The 21,908-nt window shown below is 43.6% G+C and overlaps 1 protein-coding gene across 1 annotated transcript in view; it reads right to left on the reverse strand.

The window, feature by feature from the left end:
- Positions 1-982: 982 nt before the first annotated feature.
- LOC126203203 (uncharacterized) overlaps positions 983-21,908 on the reverse strand; it is a 55,644-nt gene continuing 34,718 nt past the window's right edge. Inside the window, exons 4-5 of the mRNA XM_049937447.1 lie at positions 19,916-20,124; positions 983-2,692 (exon numbers count right to left, since the gene is read on the reverse strand). Of these exons, the coding sequence (XP_049793404.1) occupies positions 1,212-2,692; positions 19,916-20,124 (1,690 nt within the window). The 3' untranslated portion in view covers positions 983-1,211. The remainder of the gene's footprint in view (positions 2,693-19,915; positions 20,125-21,908) is intronic.

The raw sequence follows: 21,908 nt of genomic DNA on the forward strand, positions 1-21,908 counted from the left end.
GTCTCTTGCCGTGGTACTTAAATTACAAATCGTATAGAAGTACAAGTTTCTCACGCATATCTGTATAAAACTTCCTTTTTCCAGGCAACATATGTTAATTAAGCACCACTGCCACGGTAGGTGACACTGACGAATGAGAGCAGCGTGTTGTAAGCAGCTACCCGTGTTGTGAATAAGGCAAGGTGGTGAGTTTGTACAACCAAACGGTCGAGACGCAGCTCGACTATACCAAAACAAGCTTTCCTCACACAAGGCAACCACGTTACACAACATTTCAAGCCATTTTTGAACGATTGTGTGACCACGGGTCCTTTCAGGCAGACGAACGTGCAGGGAGGCGGCGGAGTCTTCGTACACCAGATTTGGAGGACCGGGTCCGACAGGATACTGAGACAAACCCTATTACAAGCTCCAGTGGAGCAGCCCGTCATTCAGAGAGAGCCTGGAATGTGCAAATAGCTGGCCACCTTCCTGGACTTTTGCAAGGGTTCGTCCGAATATTCTGTGGAGCCCAGTTCTCCGGATCTGGTGTGTGCACAGTCCGCCACCTCCCTGCACATACATCTGACTGAAAGGACTCGTGATCACACAAACGTCCAAAAGGGTTTGAAATGTTGTGTGGTGTGGTTTTTCTCCGTGACGGCACTTGCTCAGGTATAGCTGCGCTGCATCTCGACTGTTTCCATCTGTTTGACTGTGTCCCGCTTGATCCCGACACGAATACCACACCGTATGCTGCTTACAGTATGCTGCGTCGATCACGCAGTCTCTTATATACGAGGAACACACGGCACGTGGTCAGAGGAAATTTAATTCGTCAGCGCCATCTACTGTGGTAGCGGTGCATTTCTGCACACATGTTGATACGACCTTTTTCCTCCACTTCCCATTGGGATTCGTCCCTGCAGTTTGTTGGTTTTATTAATATATATATATATATATATATATATATATATATATATATATATATATATATGGGTACACAAAGTGTTTCGGAACAATTTTCGTAAGTAATCTCACTGCATTAGAATACGCAGACAGAGGCTAAAATAACCACACAGTTATAAATGAAGAAGACATTAGCAAAGCGCTGGCTGTACAATATCACATTTAATGTTGTCATATCAGATAGAGTACATCTTTATACCTGATTACTGGCTTTAATGCAGTCTGTAGTGAAGACAGTTATTTGGGAAAAATACCGAAGCAGCCTACAGTGAGGATTCTGCAGCTGGAGACTGTTCGTTGTTCCTCCTGGCCAGATTCCTCTCTGCAGCTGAGCAGAGTTCTCGCCCTGCAGGGATGCCAGTTGGGTTAAACCACGCCAGCACCCTGTCCTTCAGTAAGGGGAGCGTCGTTCCGTTACAGACGAAGCAGACGAACAGCACTGGTCCCTGCAACATCGTAACTAGGTGTACGTAGTACACAAACTGCGCTATCTCCTGAGCCTGGTGGAACCCGATTCTAATTATAATGCCTATTCCACTTAGGATAACAGCCTTAACTGACATGAAAAAACATTGTTTCTTTGAGGCAAATTTATTGTTAACAAAAATTTTGAGTTGCCGCATGGAAAACCGAGTACGTAGGTACATGTACCCAATCAGTCCGAGACAAACCGTATTGAAAGACACTGATAGTGCAATGCCCGCAAGGACTACTACACGACTATGGATCAGATGATATTTGCTCGTCTTTTCCAAAGCAGCAGCTGCCACACATACTGTACTCCACGGTATTAACGCATACAGCACTTGACGACAGAGTAACCTGCTTACTTCAGCAGGTAGCAGGTCGTTAGGAAGCGTGAGATGACGAACACAAGCATACATGTGGTAGCAGAATAGGTTTAGCCAGATACAGCTGAGAAGTGTGAGACCGCTATCTATCAGCACTGCAGTACATAAGCCAGGGAAACCGGTCATACGATACACGACCTCAGAACACATGATCTGGACTATACAAGTGATCTGAAAGGACAAGAATATCTTTCCAGGCAAGTTGCGTAACTGGGGAAGGTATATGTATACTCCGGCAGTCCAAAGGCGGAAAACAATATTTACCAATACAAGTGAGATTTCCAAAGGATTTAAGCTGTCGATTTGGAAATTCTTGTATCTCAAGGTGGCGTCGTTTAAGCTGTTTTTGTGGTTCAGTGTTTCTTCTGTTACCTTTTGATGCAATAGGTACTCACTTTCCATTGTCAATGGGTGTGATAGAGGTCTTTCATAATTGCAATTATCGGAAAAGGTGGAAAAATCGCGACACCTCAGCATCAGAATAGCTCTGGAAACAGAGCAGATGGCATCTGTGGCGTTCGATTCCAGACACGATTGATCGTCAGGACTATCGAAATAGCAGCGAGCATCGTGCACCGACCGTATCGTGCTAAATGGGACGTCCTGACAGATGCCATACGAGCCAGCTGCCATCCATGCCAGCAGACAGAGGTTGATGTTCACCCTCTGCGTGTAGGCCAGGTAGCTGGTGACGGGCACGTGGGGCGATCTCCGCACCACGTCGTCCCACAGCTCCGCACGGCACCGCTCACGCTGCTCCACGGTCTCCGGCGGCAGGTCTTCCAGCGGACACGTGGGGTGGTCCAGGGCGTTCGCCAGCAGCTGCACACAGTCGGTGTCCACAGAGACCGTGGTGTGGCTTCTGTCCTCCAGCTGCCACTTCTCGTCCTCTTCTAAAAGACAGAGTAATGATGGATACAGGGATTAGTGAACACAAGGTCAATGTAGCGAGGCTCAAAACCGTATCACTGACAATAAACGCTAAGTATATTGTAAGACGTCCTGGTCTCCTGACCTCCATTGCTTACATATTCCGCGCTCAGTCATATTATGCACATCAAGACGCTTCATTCGAACCCAAACTCTATAAGATAAAGTCAATGTTGTATGAATTCGTGTAAACGATATGCAAATAACAAGTAAGCGCACCGTGGTTGAAATACTCGAGGCTTTCATACACACGTACATTCCAGACACGACAGTCACAGGAGATTGTAATTCGAGAGAGGCAGACCGCACTCCGGGAGGCCGGTCCCTTCAGAGGACGAGTCAACCTCGGCCGCCCGTGGAGCGGACAGCATTTGCCTGAGTGAAAGGAAGAACGAACCCGTGTTCGGCTTAAAAGCAAATTCCACTACATTGTGTGGGAACGCCCAGCCTACGCATTCTTTACAAACATAGCACACAGTTTCAGAGATTTTACACAGGGAGACAGTAAACGCCAAACGCCGATGCTACAGGTTTCTGGATTAGTCACCTTAAACGAAACGTCATTCTCCCGTTTTAGAAGAGCAATGCTGATTGGCAGATGATATTTCTGACGCCTTGAGCTGAAGGAGTAATGGAAGAGACTAAAAGATATACCCCTTCACGTCTAGCGTGGAGAGGGGCCGTTCCATTGTCGCTCTTGGAGCGAGAATACGTAACGAGAGCGTGCGCGCTCGTACGTGTACTCAAAGAGTGAGGAACAAGTCTCTCCTCAGTACTTCACTGGGAGAGCACCTCTGTCAAGAGCGAATTGGAGTGCAACTCTAACTCTGTCCGTTCACACCGCACAATAAGTTTGGTGGCCAACACAGTGAACAAAGCTTAATCGCAAGGACTCAATATATAGTTAAACGCCTGTGAGCGAATTTTTGAGTGGCATCGTGGTGGACTGGTTATCTGACCAGTGTACTACGCCAATAGGTAGACTAGGGGCGAATAGGAATCCTTGACTTCATCAAGGCATAGGGAGAGTTTGATTGGCGTAGGTCAATCCAGATAGAACGAGAGTTATCTTATTTGTCAGCAGCAAGCGGCGCAGAGAGCAGTCATCGCAGCTTACGGTATTGTGCGCTACAGCTCTTGCGAGCCCCATATTTCCTCCACAACAGTACACTTCACTGCATTTCACATGCGACAGCCTCAACTGTACCTAGCAACATTCTAACGGATCATTATTCAAGTTGAGTAGGCGCGGCTCTCAGCCATTCTGCCAAGTCAATAACTATCTTAAACCTTGTATAGAAATTTCATTAGCGAATCCTATCCTTAAGAGGTAACTTCTCATACCGAAAAGAACCCAGAAATAACTTGTTCAGTTCATAACTAAAAGTGCCATTGTGATTCCTCAGAATTTTTGCAAAATAAATAATAATTTTCGTTAGTTTCATGCTTGTCTTACAATAACTAGCACTACTCCAGTACCCAAGTATCCCACTAGTTACGTAAGAAATTTTGTGAATTTTTGTGTGTATTTCCTTACAGCGGGCGACTCCAAAAGATATTTATTGCTAAAAGTTTTTCCGGCATTTCTCTTTAGAACGTTAGGAGCATCTGTCTGACTTCTGTAGTAGTGTGGGGGTGGAAATTGCATCTTGCAGGAGCCACAGGGTAAAGGGTACATCTCCGATTAATCCGTTGCGCAGAATGACAGAATAGCACCCACACGTCATCGCAGAATATCTATTTAAAACAGCAGATAAAAATTCGCTTGATGATTTCCTAAGAGAGAGCCTCCATTCCTTCCAAGCTATTTATGTTGGTGTAGACCAGATATGGCTGAAATTCAAAGATACAGTATTGACAGCAATAGGTAGATTCGTACGCATATGTTAATAAGAGACGGGATTGATCCACCACGGCACACAAAACAACTCAGAACACTGTTGCAGGAGCAACGAAAAAAGACAGTCTTGGGGGTTTTGCGTTCTTCTGAATTTGGCATGCTAAGTTTCACGGAAGCCCGAAATTTAGTGCGGACGTAAATGCGAGACGCTTTTAATAGTTTCCACAATGAAACATTGTCTCAAAATATGGTAGAAAACCCAAAGAGATACTGGTCGTATGTCAAGCACACCAGTGGCAAAAAACAGTCAATGCCGTCACTGCTCGATAGCGATGGAAATCCTACCAATGGTGGGGCCACTAAAGCGGAGTTACTAAATACAGTTTTCCGTAATTCCTTCACGAAAGAAGACGAAGTAAATATTTCAGAATTCGAAACCAGAACAGCTGTTAGCTTCAGTGACATAGAAGTAGAGATCTTAGGTGTTGCGAAACAACTCACATCACTTAAGAGAGGCAAGTCTTTCGGTCCAGATGGTATACGAACCAGGTTCCTTTCAGAGTATGCAGACACAATAACGCCTTTCTTAACAATCATATACAACAGCCACTCGACGAACGGTCTGTTCCTAAAGACTGGAAAGTAGCACAGGTCACACCAATATTCAAAAAATAGGAGTAATCCACTCAATTACAGACCCATATCACTGACCTCAATTTGCAGTAGGATTTTGGAGCATATACTTTACTCGAACACCATGAATCACCTTGAAGAAAATGACTTATTGGTACATAACCAACACGGATTCAGAAAATATAGTTCTTGTGCAACACAGCTAGATTTTTATTCCCATCAAGTAATGAGTGCTGTCGACAAGGGATCTCAGATCGTTCCACATTCCTAGATTTCCAGAACGCTTTCCAGAACAAGTGATTATTAATCAAATTGCGTGCATATGGAGTATCGTCTCAGTTGTGTGACTGGATTCGTGATTTCCTCTCAGAGAGGTCACAATTCGTAGTGACAGACGGTAAATCGTCGATTAGAACAGAAGTGATATCTGGCGTTCGGCAAGGTAGTGTCATAGGCCCTCTGCTGTTCCTGATTCAAATAAATGATCTAGGTGACAATCTGAGCAGCCCCCTTACATTCTTTGGAGACGACGCTGTAACGTACCGTCTAGTAAAATCATCAGACGATCAATTTCAATTACAAAATGATCTAGAGAGAATTTCTGTACGGTGCAAAAAGTGGCAAATGGCACTAAACAAAGAGAACTGTGAGGTCATCGACATGAGTACTAAAAGAAATCCGATAAATTTTGGGTATACGATAAATCACACAAATCTAAGGACTGTCAATTCGACTAAATACCTAGGAATTACAATTACGAGCAACTTAAATTGGAAAGACCACACAGATAATATTGCGGGGAAGGTGAAACAAAGACTTCGCTTTGTTGGCAGAACACTTAAAAGAAGCGCCAAACCCACTAAAGAGACAGCCTACATCACACTTGTCCGTCATCTGCTGGAATACTACTGCACGATATGGGATCCTTACCAGGTAGGGTCGACGGAGGACATCGAAAAAGTGCAAAGAAGGGCAGCTCGTTTCGTGTTACCGCGCAATAGGGGTGAGAGTGTCACTGATATGATACGCGACTTGGGTTGGCAGTCACTGAAACAAAGGCGGTTTTCTTTGTTGGCGAGATCTATTTACGAAATTTCAATCACCAACTTTCTCTTCCGAATGCGGAAACACTTTGTTGACACCCACCTACGTAGGGAGAAGTGATCATCTTAATAAAATAAGAGAAATCAGAGCTCTAACGGAAAGATGTGTTCCTTTTTCCCACGTGCTATTCGAGAGTGGAATAGTAGGGAAACAGTATGAAAATGTTTCGATGAACCCTCTGCCAGGCACTTAAGTGTGAATTGCAGAGTACACATATAGTTGTAGACGTAGATGTAGAAAATGGGTGGTGCCCATACACTGCAGATATCTGAACCAAAAGTCTCCTCTGGCTGATAAGATTGGGCGTTCTTCAAAGACATTGTCCAGGTTCAGTGGCAATTACCCAAAATTATGTATGGCGACATGTCAACACAAATTAAGAGTATCGAGAAAAGCAGATATCAGTGTCACTATAAAAGTCCATTTCATCTACAGGGTCCTTAAGAAGTCCCTGTATCGCTCTTGACATAGTAAAAATGAGGAAAGAAATAGGTTTTATTGATATTCCTGCTTTGAAGCTGGTGAAAAACCATGTTATCAATATTGCATTATTTGTTTCAGTACTGTAGTCTTTGATTTGCGAATCCATGGTGCAACAGTTTTTTGTAAAAGAGCTATTGGAGGCGGGTGTATGGGTGCACTGACATCCGCAGATAGCAAAATCTATGAGAGGCAGGATGAGACCATTTGCCATCATCCACCTCGTAAAGCAGCCTTGGCTGATTGAGGTAACTGTCGTGTTTCTTCTGGCTGTCTCAGACACAGGCCACGTATTGGAAGCAATAAAACGAGAGAGGAAACGTGTGCCACCGTCCCTTAATCAGCTGAACAGTCCCCAATGAAATCCACTTGGAAAAGAAGAGTTGGACATCAAGCATCTCGGTCAACAATGTACAACCACACTGTCAGATAATTCATAACAAACATCAGCCTAAAGCCTTTCGTACACAGTTTTTTCTTTTTCAATGATATGAAGCAATGAGTTGTAACCTACAGTACTTCGTTGTGACAACTTCTGCCACGCCTCGCTCAAAGTGTTGCTTCCTAATGAATGTGTGATATATTACAGTGTGCACAGGAGAAATATTGTTTTCTTGTCCAAGGAAAATACCCACTATCAGGAAGAGTTGGAAAGGAACCCACCTCATCTTCCGTGGGCCTGGGTGTGATCACAATAGCTGTTTGGACCACACTCTTTTGAAGCGTACATGAATGGGAACTTTGATTTGACTGTACAATAGAAGTGTTCAGTACCTCAGCTCGATGACAAGGCAGTAATGGATCGTGTGTGGAGCTTGAGCATGTTTTGTTGTTCTGGTGTGTGGATTCCTTATTGAACAACGTGACCTCGGTGTCGTTCTGCCACATTTCAACACATTGAAATGGCGAACACGAAATCCCACCATGGCCACCTAAACAACCCTTGGAAATGGCCATGACAAATTTCTGGCCATGACAAATTTTTGCCCTCTGAAGGCAGAAGTGCAACCTCCTTGCTTCTCTGCACTCGTCATGGAACCGTTGATGCCCTCACGGGCATAACAGAACTCAGACTGACACAACTCATGCCAGACACCGGCAGAACTGGAAAATCTCGTCTTGTGTGGCACCTCGAAACAGCGGGACGAATGGCTTACTGCATCTTTCTCACTGGCGCCTGGTGATGCTGCTTAGACGCACAGTGTCTCTGTGGTGGTAGACTGCAAATTTTCTGCAGGCGATTATCATCGACACTACACATGTCACCATCAACAGAGTCTCAGGCCCACATGCCGTGATGTACTGCGGAGAGCTAAGTTAATGTAGAATGGTGACGCAAGGCTGGTGATGAGAAACTTTACACTTCCATCTCCCCTTCCACTACTGGGGAAATACTAGCAGTGGAAATTTCTGCCGTCACCTACCTGGATTCGAAACAGCTTACCTCCGAAGCGAATGCCACCACACAGGCATCTTTATGTGTGGTAATTATTTATTTAACCTGATCAGATTAGGGCCATCAGGCCCACTCTTACATCGAACCAGTGTAGCACTTATGCAGCATTGTACACATCATAGTTACATCATGACAGTAGTTTGAATAAGAAACATAGATTAATCTACTGACAATACGAATAAAATAACTAAGACATAATAAAGTAAATACTGGCGGAATTTTTACAACAGCTGCTATACATAAAAATTATGATAAAAGTAGTAATAATAACAGTAAAAGAAAGAATGAAATAGTAATGGTAAACATGAGAAAAATTGGGAACTGAGGAAGATCTAGTTGGAAAGAAGGAAGTAATGGGGTGAAGTGCATTCATATACAGAGGACGGCATTACTGTTACTTAAGTACATACGTCATTAACTGCTTTTTGCAGCCGGACATGTTTTTAAGTTCTCTAATATAAGCAGTGAGGTTATTTCAGAGTCGGGTTCCTGCTACCGTGAAGGACTTGGAGAAGGTGACTGAGCGATGTAATGTAACAGAGAGGATTTTGTATGATGGGAACGTGTGTTTCTGTCATGTTGTTCAGACATGAGCGTTAAGGACAAGGAGAGGTATAAGGGACAGCGTACATTTATAAGACAGTAGACGAGACAGAGTGTATGGAAATGTCTGAGTTCGTCTGCACGCAGCCATGACAATTGTGCGTATGCTCGTGAAATGTGACCAAAAAGTCGAACGTCACAGGTATATTGGACGCAGGCATTCATGACCAGTTCCGGACGTCGAGAATTTTCCTGAGGGATTTCTTGTAGGATAATATCGCTGTAGTCAATGACTGGGAGTATAAGAGTTTGTACTTGTTTCTTTTTCAGATCGAAAGGGAGGAGTTTTTTTATATTTTTGTCGGGCGTGATGGGATGCTGATGCTTTGTTGCACACTGCAGTTACGTGCTCTCTCCAATTTAGATTTTCATCTATTATTACTCCCAAACTCTTTGCTGAGGGAGAGAACTTGACATTTGCTCCATTTACGATAAGAGATGGTACTGATTCGCGATGTTTTGGGCTAATGAGCTTAGAGTGACCAACAAGTACCGCTTGGGTTTTAGATGGGTTGAGTTTTAGTCCTACGTTCTGTGCCCATTTTGATAGTGCATGGAGGTCAGTATTGAAACTCTCAATATCTTTCTTAAGATTGACTGGTTTTGCACTTAGATACAACTGAAGGTCATCAGGATACATTTGATATTTGCAATAGATCAGAACTGATGACACATCATTGACATACAGAGAGAAGAGTATAGGACCTAATACTGAGTCTTGGGGAACGCCTGACACTACCTGACGCCATTTTGATTTTGTATTCCCGGACAGGACGCGTTCCTGACGAGACGTCATGTATGAGCGAAACCACTGCACTGCAGTTGGTGAAAAATTTAGATCGCGAAGTTTAGCAAGTAAGATGTCGAAGTCGACAGTATCAAATGCTTTGCTGAAATCTAAGGATCCTTACCAGATAGGACTGACGGAGTACATCGAAAAAGTTCAAAGAAAGGCAGCACGTTTCGTATAATCGCAAAATGTGGGAGATTGTTTGTTGTTGTGGTCTTCAGTCCTGAGATAGTGTCACAGAAATGATACAGGATTTGGGCTGGACATCATTAAAATAAAGGCGTTTTTCATTGCGACGGAATCTTGTGACGAAATTCCAATCACCAACTTTCTCCTCCGAATCCGAAAATATTTTGTTGACACCGACCTACATAGGGAGGAACGATCACCACAATAGAATAAGGGAAATAAGAGCTCATACGGAAAGATACAGGTTTTCATTCTTTCCGCGCTATACGAGACTGGAATAATAGAGAATTGTGAAGGTGGTTCGATGAACCCTCTGCCAGACACTCTCTATGAACAGCACAGCACAGCGTACGTACGCCCCTACTCCACCCCCTCGTCTGTTGCATCCGTCATGCCTGAGAAAGAAATGCCCGTCTAGTTTTACGGAAGTTGTCGGAATACTTGCTTTGAGCTAGGTGTCTGACAAAAGTATTACGTGTACATCAGTATGGTGGAAGTCTGGGAGAGAAATGATTGGTAGTATTTATTAAAATAATTGTCTGAGTTTTTAACATAACTGATTTTGAGGTAGCAGCAAGAGGTGAAGTTACTGAGATAGATTCAGAAGGAACGTTAGGAAGCTTGTAAGGCTGGTTGGGGTAAAGAAGACGATGTCGTCGGCGTCATGGAGCTGACACATTGGGGTGGTGGATTTAAGAGCTTTGTAGAGGAGATAGAGACGGATGAAGATATGCTGTTGAGCAAGATTTACAGTGACAAAAGAAGCGTGGTGTGTCAGACAAGGAGCTGTACGGGAGACGTAATTGATTAGGACACCGTCCCCTTGGCGGTTTCCTCCCACAGATCCGAATAGGGGACTAGTCTGGAATCTTTTGTCAATGGAGGCATCATCACAACACTTTTCAATTACAGACTACATGTCCTGTGGATACACAGCAGCAGTTTCCATTACCTTCTGCACCCTCATGTCTTTAAGCATTGGTTACACTTCAGGCTTCTAGGAGGAGTTTCCCACTCCAAGGGCAAAAGAGTGCCCTGAAACTCTGTCCACGCTTCCATCATTGTTGTTGATTATTATACTACATTAAAGTAAAGCGAGGTTCGAACCCTCGTGCCAGGACGTTTTGATTAGTATTCGAAAACCCCGGGCATGGATGTGTGTGATGTCCTTAGGTTGGTTAGGTTTAATTAGTTCTAAGTTCTAGGCGACTGATGACCTCAGAAGTTAAGTCGCATAGTGCTCAGAGCCATTTAAACCACCTACTCTTAAATCATAGGTGAACCCAGGAATAGGATATTAGGGTGCGAGGTCCGGCAGTCATGGAATACACCGTTTTTTCTAAGTACCCAAACATGTTTCAGGACAACTGTGCCATCACCATTGGGTTTCCGTTTTATTTACTCTGTAATGTGAACATTCTTTCTGTTAAATGATTACAAAATTAATTGGATATTTCCTTCAAACAATAGTTCGTTTCTTTTGTTAATACATTTACACTTGGTGTGCATGATTTCTCAGGATCACTTATGTATTATTTATTACCAGTAGCTTGCCATCTGCAACCAAACGAGGTTGATGAGAAATCTCTGTTACTGATGTGACGGTCTGTTGTGGGCGAGGGTTAGGTAAAAATGTGAGAATTATTGCTGATACGAAAGGTTTGGGGTATGTGGATGCTGAGATGGGAATTTAATTTCTGCGTGACACCTTCCACTGTGTGTCACGTTCACCAGCCTGGTTGACAGCGGTGAAAAGCAGTGGAGTAAAAGAGACTGAGGTTGAGTGGGACTGAGGGGAATTGAGCGAAGCATTGATTCCAATGTTTTGTAGGTGGATCGTTTCGAAATCATGGTTTGTGCAAACTGTAATGATGGAATCATTTCTAAGAATTAGCCACTGGATGTTTAGTCTTGCTAGTACGTTTTCAAACTGGGCTCTAAGGACTTACGCGTAAGCAATTTAGTGGATGGGTGGTACTAAACAAAAGAGTAAGTCATTTGAGAGAGATTTAGAGAGGAAATGGGTGTGGAGTGTGTGCGCTTGGTACTACGAGATATATCTTCCTTTTTTCGTAGGTTAGCAGGTTTATGAAGGCTGAGTCTTTTGTTAGAACCGGCCGGGGTGGCCGAGCGGTTCTAGGCGCTACAGTCTGGAACCGCGTGACCGCTACGGTCGCAGGTTCGAATCCTGTCTCGGGCGTGGATGTGTGTGATGTCCTTAGGTTAGTTAGGTTTAAGTAGTTCTAAGTTCTAGGGGACGGATGACCTCAGAAGTTAAGTCCCGTAGCGCTCAGAGTCATTTGAAGCATTTTTGAACTTTTGTTAGATTTTGTGTCTGGATAGCACATTTTCAGGGTTCTCAATGGACATGCAGCTTTACTGTATGATTAAATGATGATGGCGTCCTCTTGGGTAAAATATTCCGGAGGTAAAATAGTCCCCCATTCGGATCTCCGGGCGGGGACTACTCAAGAGGACGTCGTTATTAGGAGAAAGAAAACTGGCATTCTACGGATCGGAGCGTGAAATGTCAGATCCCTTAATCGGGCAGGTAGGTTAGAAAATTTAAAAAGGGAAATGGATAGGTTAAAGTTAGATGTAGTGGGAATTAGAGAAGTTCGGTGGCAGGAGGAACAAGACTTCTGGTCAGGTGAATACAGGGTTATAAATACAAAATCAAATAGGGGTAATGCAGGAGTAGGTTTAATAATGAATAAAAAAATAGGAGTGCGGGTAAGCTACTACAAACAGCATAGTGAACGCATTATTGTGGCCAAGATAGACACAAAGCTCATGCCTACTACAGTAGTACAAGTTTATATGACAACTAGCTCTGCAGATGATGAAGAAATTGATGAAATGTATGACGAGATAAAATAAATTATTCAGGTAGTGAAGGGAGACGAAAATTTAATAGTCATGGGTGACTGGAATTCGTCAGTAGGAAAAGGGAGAGAAGGAAACATAGTAAGTGAATATGGATTGGGGGGAAGAAATGAAAGAGGAAGCAGCCTGGTAGAATTTTGCACAGAGCATAACTTAATCATAGCTAACACTTGGTTCAAGAATCATAAAAGAAGGTTGTATACCTGGAAGAATCCTGGAGATACTAAAAGGTATCAGATAGATTATATAATGGTAAGACAGAGATTTAGGAACCAGGTTTTAAATTGTAAGACGTTTCCAGGGACAGATGTGGATTCTGACCACAATCTATTGGTTATGAACTGCAGATTGAAACTGAAGAAACTGCAAAAAGGTGGGAATTTAAGGAGATGGGACCTGGATAAACTAAAAGAACCAGAGGTTGTAGAGAGTTTCAGGGAGAGCATAAGGGAACAATTGACAGGAATGGGGGAAAGAAATACAGTAGAAGAAGAATGGGTAGCTCTGAGGGATGAAGTAGTGAAGGCAGCAGAGGATCAAGTAGGTAAAAAGAAATAGAAATCCTTGGGTAACAGAAGAAATATTGAATTTAATTGATGAAAGGAGAACATATAAAAATGCAGTACATGAAGCAGGCAAAAAGGAATACAAACGTCTCAAAAATGAGATCGACAGGAAGTGCAAAATGGCTAAGCAGGGATGGCTAGAGGACAAATGTAAGGATGTAGAGGCTTGTCTCACTAGGAGTAAGATAGCTACTGCCTACAGGAAAATTAAAGAGACCTTTGGAGAGAAGAGAACCACTTGTATGAATATCAAGAGCTCAGATGGCAACCCAGTTCTAAGCAAAGAAGGGAAGGCAGAAAGGTGGAAGGAGTATATAGAGGGTGTATACAAGGGCGATGCACTTGAGGACAATATTATGGAAATGGAAGAGGATGTAGATGGAGATGAAATGGGAGATAAGATACTGCGTGAAGAGTTTGACAGAGCACTGAAAGACCTGAGTCGAAACAAGGCTCCGGGAGTAGACAACATTCCATTAGAACTACTGATGGCCTTGGGAGAGCCAGTCCTGACAAAACTCTACCATCTGGTGAGCAAGATGTATGAGACAGGCGAAATACCCACAGACTTCAAGAAGAATATAATAATTCCAATCCCAAAGAAAGCAGGTGTTGACAGATGTGAAAATTACCGAACTATCAGATTAATAAGTCACAGCTGCAAAATACTAACGCGAATTCTTTACAGACGAATGGAAAAACTGGTAGAAGCGGACCTCGGGGAAGATCAGTTTGGATTCCGTAGAAATGTTGGAACACGTGAGGCAATACTAACCTTACGACTTATCTTAGAAGAAAGATTAAGAAAAGGCAAACCTACGTTTCTAGCATTTGTAGACTTAGAGAAAGCTTTTGACAACGTTAACTGGAAAACTCTCTTTCAAATTCTGAAGGTGGCAGGGGTAAAATACAGGGAGCGAAAGGCTATTTACAATTTGTACAGAAACCAGATGGCAGTTATAAGAGTCGAGGGGCATGAAAGGGAAGCAGTGGTTGGGAAAGGAGTGAGACAGGGTTGTAGCCTCTCCCTGATGTTATTCAATCTGTATATTGAGCAAGCAGTAAATGAAACAAAAGAAAAATTCGGATTAGGTATTAAAATTCATGGAGAAGAAGTAAAAACTTTGAGGTTCGCCGATGACATTGTAATTCTGTCAGAGACAGCATAGGACTTGGAAGAGCAGTTGAATGGAATGGACAGTGTCTTGAAAGGAGGATATAAGATGAACATTAACAAAAGCAAAACGAGGATAATGGAATGCAGTCAAATTAAATCGGGTGATGCTGAGGGGATTAGATTAGGAAATGAGATACTTAAAGTAGTAAAGGAGTTTTGCTATTTAGGGAGCAAAATAACTGATGATGGTCGAAGTAGAGAGGATATAAAATGTAGACTGGCAATGGCAAGGAAATCGTTTCTGAAGAAGAGAAATTTGTTAACATCGAGTATTGATTTAAGTGTCAGGAAGTCGTTTCTGAAAGTATTTGTATGGAGTGTAGCCATGTATGGAAGTGAAACATGGACGATAACCAGTTTGGACAAGAAGAGAATAGAAGCTTTCGAAATGTGGTGCTACAGAAGAATGCTGAAGATAAGGTGGGTAGATCACGTAACTAATGAGGAGGTATTGAATAGGATTGGGGAGAAGAGAAGTTTGTGGCACAACTTGACTAGAAGAAGGGATCGGTTGGTATGACATGTTTTGAGGCATCAAGGGATTACAAATTTAGCATTGGAGGGCAACGTGGAGGGTAAAAATCGTAGAGGGACACCAAGAGATCAATATACTAAGCAGATTCAGAAGGATGTAGGTTGCAGTAGGTACTGGGAGATGAAGAAGCTTGCACAGGATAGAGTAGCATGGAGAGCTGCATCAAACCAGTCTCAGGACTGAAGACGACAACAACAACAACAATGGACAGTTTGGAATCTTCTATGGGAGGGTGGCTGTGCTCTAGCAGGTGATTGGTACATGAGAGCAGATCTTCAGCTTATTCCCAGACACAGCGCTTTCCGGCAGCCAGACGCTGATGCTGGCGGTCGCTTGTTTGCTCTGCGAACCCACACCGTGGGCGGCTGCGGCTCTTCGCACTGGCACTGCCGGCAGCCACGGCGTCGCTCGCTGTTAGCCGTGCTCGAGGTAGGGGTGCTCAGCTGTATTCTCCTCACGGGAGAAACAGAGAGTAAGGAGACAGATGGAGCCAGGTTCCTTGAATACCGCAGAACAGTATTCCTGTATCTGAGTTTTGATACGACCATCACGTGACTACATAGTAATTTCTTCCGAACAGCGAAATCCATTATAATCTGCTGAAAATGTGAACGGCTTTTAATTCTCAAAGAGGCGCCCTGATGCAGGAAATGTCATTCCCTGCGCCACTTGCTGCCCACGCAGTACGGAAAACTTCTGGGGATTAAAGGCAATAGCAGCTTTCTGTGTGCCAGCACGTACATCGTGGCCGCTGCCATTCTCAGCAGTTGAATGAGTCCTAATTTTTGACGTCATAGTGTTAGTGGGACTTGTCGCCAATTAGGTTCTAGTTCTGCTGGACGGTGATGCGTGAAGAATTAAGCAGTAAAGTGCCACGGTTTTAAAGTGGCGAGGGCCACTCGTTTGGACAGGGGCGTTGTAGCAGCCTGCCGGGTGTCGCAAGCCATCCGCGGCATAACCACGTGTCCGGACGACATTCGCAACCGCTCCTCCACCCCCCCCCCCGCCCCCCCCCCCCACCCTCGTTCGTTATCGCGACCAAACTGCCACGATCTGTGCGGTCTCTCTGAATTATGACGACAGCTTTCCTCTAACATCGGGCTTAACGTCAGCTACTTGTCCACACAACTCTGTAAGGTCTTCTAGCTGCTCACTCTGTAATATCTTGTCGCTACTCGCCAGTATTTTAAGGCATTCAAACATTAACTTCAGCTAACACATTTATTCTCCGCGTCGATTACAAACTCGGCCATAATTATACCCTACAGAGAGCAGTACAAACAGATAAAGTAAGAGTCTCTTATTCCCCGACACGTCCACTTGTTTGTATGTGGCAGTTTCATGCTTCTAAGTGTCTGCAGTAATTATTCTGCTGTAGCATACAGTCTATCTCCCTAATGTGCGGCGCATTAAAAGGAACTTTTTAAGGCGATTCTTCCCCGCGATTACATATAATGAGTTTTCTCAGTCCTATTACAGAGATTCTAGAAGATATCAGATAGATCATATAATGGTAAGACAGAGGTTTAGGAACCAGGTTTTACATTGTAAGACATTTCCAGGGGCAGATGTGGACTCAGACCACAATCTATTGGTTATGAACTCTAGATTAAAACTGGAGAAACTGCAAAAAGGTGGGAATTTAAGGAGATGGGATCTGGATAAACTGAAAGAACCAGAGGTTGCACAGCGTTTCAGGGAAAGAATAAGGTAATAATTGACAGGAATAGGGGAAAAAATACAGTAGATGAAGAATGGTTAGCTTCGAGGGATGAAGTAGCGAAGGCAGCAGGGGATCAAGTAGGTAAAAAGACGAGGGCTAGTAGAAATCCTTGGGTAAGAGAAGAAATATTGAATTTATTTGATGAAAGGAGAAAATATAAAAATGCAGTAAATAAAGCAGGCAAAAAGGAATACAAACGTCTCAAAAAAGAGATCGACAGGAAGTGCAAAATGGCTAAGCAGCGATGGCTAGATGATATATGTAAGGATGTGGCGGCTTATCTCGCTAGGGGTACGATAGATACTGCCTACAGGGCAATTAAAGAGACCTTTGGAGGAAAGAGAACCACTTCTACGAATATGAAGAGCTCAGATGGAAACACAGTTCTAAGCAAAGAAGGGAAAGCAGAAAGGTGGAAGGAGTATATAGAGGGTCTACAAGGGCGATGTACTTGAGGACAATATTATGGAAATGGAAGAGCATGTAGATGAAGATGAAATGGGAGCTATGGTACTGCGTGAAGAGTTTGACGGAGCACTGAAAGACCTGAGTCGAAACAAGACCCCGGGAATAAACAACATTCCATTAGAACTACTGACAGCAGTGGGAGAGCCAGTCCTGACAAAACTGTACCATCTGGTAAGCAAGATGTATGAGACAGGCGAAATACCCTCAGACTTCAAGATCAATATAATAATTCCAATCCCAAAGAAAACAGGTGTAGACAGATGTGAAAATTACCGAACTTTCACAGCTGCAAAATACTAACCCGAATTCTTTACAGACGAATGGAAAAACTGGTAGAAGCCGACCTCGGGGAAGATTAGTTTGGGTTCCGTATAAATACTGGAACACGTGAGACAATACTGACCCTATGATTTATCTTAGAAGAAAGATTAAGAAAAGGCAAACCTACCTTTCTTGTCTTTTTAGTCTTAGAGAAAGCTTTCGACGATGTTGACAGGAACACTCTCTTTCAAATTCTAATAGTGGTACGTGTAAAATACAGGGAGCGAAAGGCTATTTACTGAAACCAGATGGCAGTTATAAGAGTCGAGGGACATGAAAGGGAAGCAGTGGTTGTGAAGGGAGTGAGACAGGTTTGTAGCCTCTCCCCGATGCTATTCAATCTTTATATTGAGCAAGCAGTAAAGGAAACAAAAGAAAAATTCGGAGTAGGTATTGAAATCCATGGAGAGGTAATAAAAACTTTGAGGTTCGCCGATGACATTGTAATTCTGTCAGACACAGCAAAGGACTTGGAAGAGCAGTTGAACGGAATGGGCAGTGTGTTGAAAGGAGGATATAAGATGAACCTCAACAAAAGCAAAACGATGATAATGGAATGTAGTCGAATTAAGTCGTGTGATGCTGAGGGAACTAGATTAGGAAATGAGATACTTAAAGTAGTAAAGGAATTTTACTATTTGGGGAACAAAATAACCGATGATGGGTGAAGTAGAGAGAATATAAAATGTAGACTGGCAATGGCAAGGAAAGCATTTCTGAAGAAGAGAAACTTGTTAACATCGAGTATAGAATTAAGTGTCATGAAGTCGTTTCTTAAAGTATTTGTGTCGAGTGTAGCCATGTATGGAAGTGAAACGTGGACGATAAATTGTTTGGACAGGAAGAGAATTGAAGCTATCGAAATGTGGTGCTACAGAAGAATGCTGAAGATTAGATGGGTAGATCACGTAACTAATGAGGAGTTATTGAATGGAATTGGGGAGAAGTGGAATTTGTGGCACAAACTGACTAGAAGAAGGGATCGGTTGGTAGGAAATGGCATCAAGGGATCACCAATTTAGTGTATTCATTTCTTGATCTCCCTCTACGATTTTTACCCTCCACGCTGCCCTCCAATACTAATCAGATTCAGAAGGATGTAGTTTGCAGTAGGTACTGGGAGATGAAGAAGCTTGTACAGGATAGAGTAGCATGGAGAGCTGCATCAAACCAGTCTCAGGATTGAAGACCACAACAACAACAAAAAATGGTTCAAATGGCTCTGAGCACTATGGGATTTAACGTCTGAGGTCATCAGTCCCCTAGAACTTAGAACTACTTAAACCTAACTAACCTAAGGACATCACACACATCAATTCCCGAGGCAGGATTCGAACCTGCGACCTAAGCGGTCGCGCGGTTCCAGACTGTAGCGCCTAGAACCGCTCGGCCACTCTGGCCGGCAAAACAACAACAATATTACAGTTTGTAGGATTATCATTTGTAAGAACAATATTAACAATTTACCTTGAACAATTAACTGTTCAGTCACAAATCGAAATATTATTCGTAAAAGAAAATTAGTAGGCACGAATAATATTATACCGGGATCGTATATGAGACATTTAGAACACTACACCAGTTGCAGCATTGACAAAATATTAGTTTGTCTTTAGCCCTTACGCTACAAAAACCAATCGTCGTTTTTAAAACAAGTCTTATATGGTAAAAAAAGAAACTACATGTACAGAACTTTAGATTGCTTAGAGAAGGTGCAAAGGAACACTTTATGTGACACACGTGTACGAAAGTTTTACCTCCACTGATGTTCATAGACGGTGTTCAACATGGAGTGCGATGAATACCCTTTTGGGGACGTTGCTCGCCCCCTGCGGGAGGGAGACGAGTTGCTCGGTGTACCGGACACAGGCAACCAGCTCACCTGCAGTGTCTGCCAGTCAGGCTGAGACTGCAGCCGGTACACCCGCTTGTTTCGAGTGTGTTATGCTATTATTAGCACCCGGCTGCCACTTGAGTTTCATTTCTAAAACATCATTCGTCACGCTTCAGTTTGAACACAGTCTCCGAACATCACTGGCGTTGAAACCTTTGTGGACCACTAGCGGGGAGAGGGAGCACCTGCGACACTTGTGGCACGTAAAAATTTATTTCTTTAATCTTCTTTAAACACACCAGAATTTTGTGTGCATACCCTTTTTTACTCCCAGCATAATGAAGGAATCGATAGTACATCGAAATGAAGTATTTAGCTTGTAAGAGATCCAGATGGACAGTGGCCAGCCAGTCGCAAAACTGACTTCGGAAAGAGCACCGCTGATTATCTTAAGTGACATACGAAATAATGTAGGATGTAAAACTAGATATTCAGAAGCATATTTTAACCTCATTCCTGTAACAACTGGACAGTCGTCACTGTATAATCATGAAGATCATAGGTCCGAGTGTTAAACTTACCCATAGACTCGAAATAAAGATCGAAGAGTATATCTAGGGGATCGGCTGCAGTAAACCAGTAGACACGGTAGAAGGTGTACACTGCGTCAGCGACTCTGAACATGTGCGACGATTCTGGCTGCCGCTCCTCGCACAGCGCACTGAAGTCGTCGTGGAAGAAGACGTTCCACGGCTGGTAGAGCAGTAGGCGTGGACTCAACAGCGGCCGCCTGTAACACACGAGGAGCGAGGTTGAAAGCTAATAAGCAACCGCGAACAGTGTACGCGAGAATGTAAAAGTATCCACAATGGATTTACACTCAGCAGTGCATTAGAAATTGCCTGTCAGATGAAAACTGAATGCCACACTGGGACGCAAACTTTGACCATTGCAGAGTTTAAAGGAAGCATAGAAACACAGCAAACAATCGCAAACCCATTGACTTTTTACACTACAGACCATTAAAATTGTTTACACCACGAAGATTACGTAATAGAGACGCGAAATTTAACCGACAGGAAGAAGATGCCGTGATATGCAACTGATTAGCTTTTCAGAGCATTCACACAAGGTTGGCGCTGGTGGCGAAGTCTACAACGTGCTGACATGAGGAAAGTTTCCAAACGATTTCTCATACACAAACAGCAGTTCACCGGCGTTGCCTGGTCAAACGTTGTTGTGATGCCTCGTGTAAGGAGGAGAAATGGGTACCATCACGTTTTCGACTTTGATAAAGGTCGGATTGTAGCCTGTCCAGATTGCGGTTTATCTTATCGCGACATTGCTGCTCGCGTTGGTCGAGATGCAATGACCGTTAGCAGAAATCGAATCGGGGGGTTCAGGAGGGTGATACGGAACGCCGTGCTGGATCCCAACGGCCTCGTATCACTAGCAGTCGAGATGACAGGCATCTTATCCGCATGGCTATAACGGATCGTGCAGCCACGTCTCGATCCCTGAGTCAACAAATGGGAACGTTTGCAGGACAACAACTATCTGCACGAGCAGTTTGACGACGTTTACAGCAGCACGGACTATCAGCTCGGAGACCGTGGTTGCGGTTACCCTTGACGCTGCATCACAGACAGAAGCGCCTGCGATGGTGTACTCAACGACGAACCTCGGTGCACTAATGGCAAAACGTCATTTTTTCGGATGAATCCAGCATCTGTTTACAGCATCACGATGGTCACATGCGTGTTTGGCGACATCGTGGTGAACCCACATTGGAAGCGTGTATTCGTCATCGCCATACTGGCGTATCACCCGGCGGAATGGGTGCCATTGGTTACACGTCTCGGTCACGTCTTGTTCGCATTGACGGCACTTTGAACAGTGGACGTTACAATTCAGATGTGTTTCGACCCGTGGCTCTATCCTTCATTCGATCCCTGCGAAACCCTACATTTCAGCAGGATAATGCACGGCCGCATGTTGCAGGTCCTGTACAGCCTTTCTGGATACAGAAAATGTTCGACTGCTGCCCTGGCCAGCACATTCCCCAGATCTCTCACCAATTGAAAAAGTCTGGTCAATGTTGGCCGAGCAACTGGCCCGTCACAATACGCCAGTCACTACTCTTGATGAACTGTGGGCATGGGCAGCTGTACCTGTACAAGCCATCCAAGCTCTGTTTGACTCAATGCCTAGGCGTATCAAGGCCGTTATTACGGCCAGAGGTGGTTGTTCTGGGTACTGATTTCTCAGGATCTATGCACCGAAATTGCGTGAAAATGTTATCACATGTCAGGTCTAGTATAATATATTTGTCCAATGAATACCCGTTTATTATCTGCATTTCTTCTTCGTGTAGCAATTTTAATGGCCAGTAGTGTAGTATTCTAGCTCATCCAGATTTCAGAGCACTTTAATGAGATACTAATTTTAACTATTTCTTGCAGAAAATTCACTCCGTTCTGTGCTGCTGTATCGCACGAAATGGTTTTAGATGTAAATTAGACACATCAAACTCGAGAGCTGCAGCGCTTGCAGCAGAATACATTTTTTCTATAA

This window comes from Schistocerca nitens, chromosome 9 (genome assembly GCF_023898315.1).
Source record: "Schistocerca nitens isolate TAMUIC-IGC-003100 chromosome 9, iqSchNite1.1, whole genome shotgun sequence".
Classification (NCBI taxonomy): domain Eukaryota; kingdom Metazoa; phylum Arthropoda; class Insecta; order Orthoptera; family Acrididae; genus Schistocerca; species Schistocerca nitens.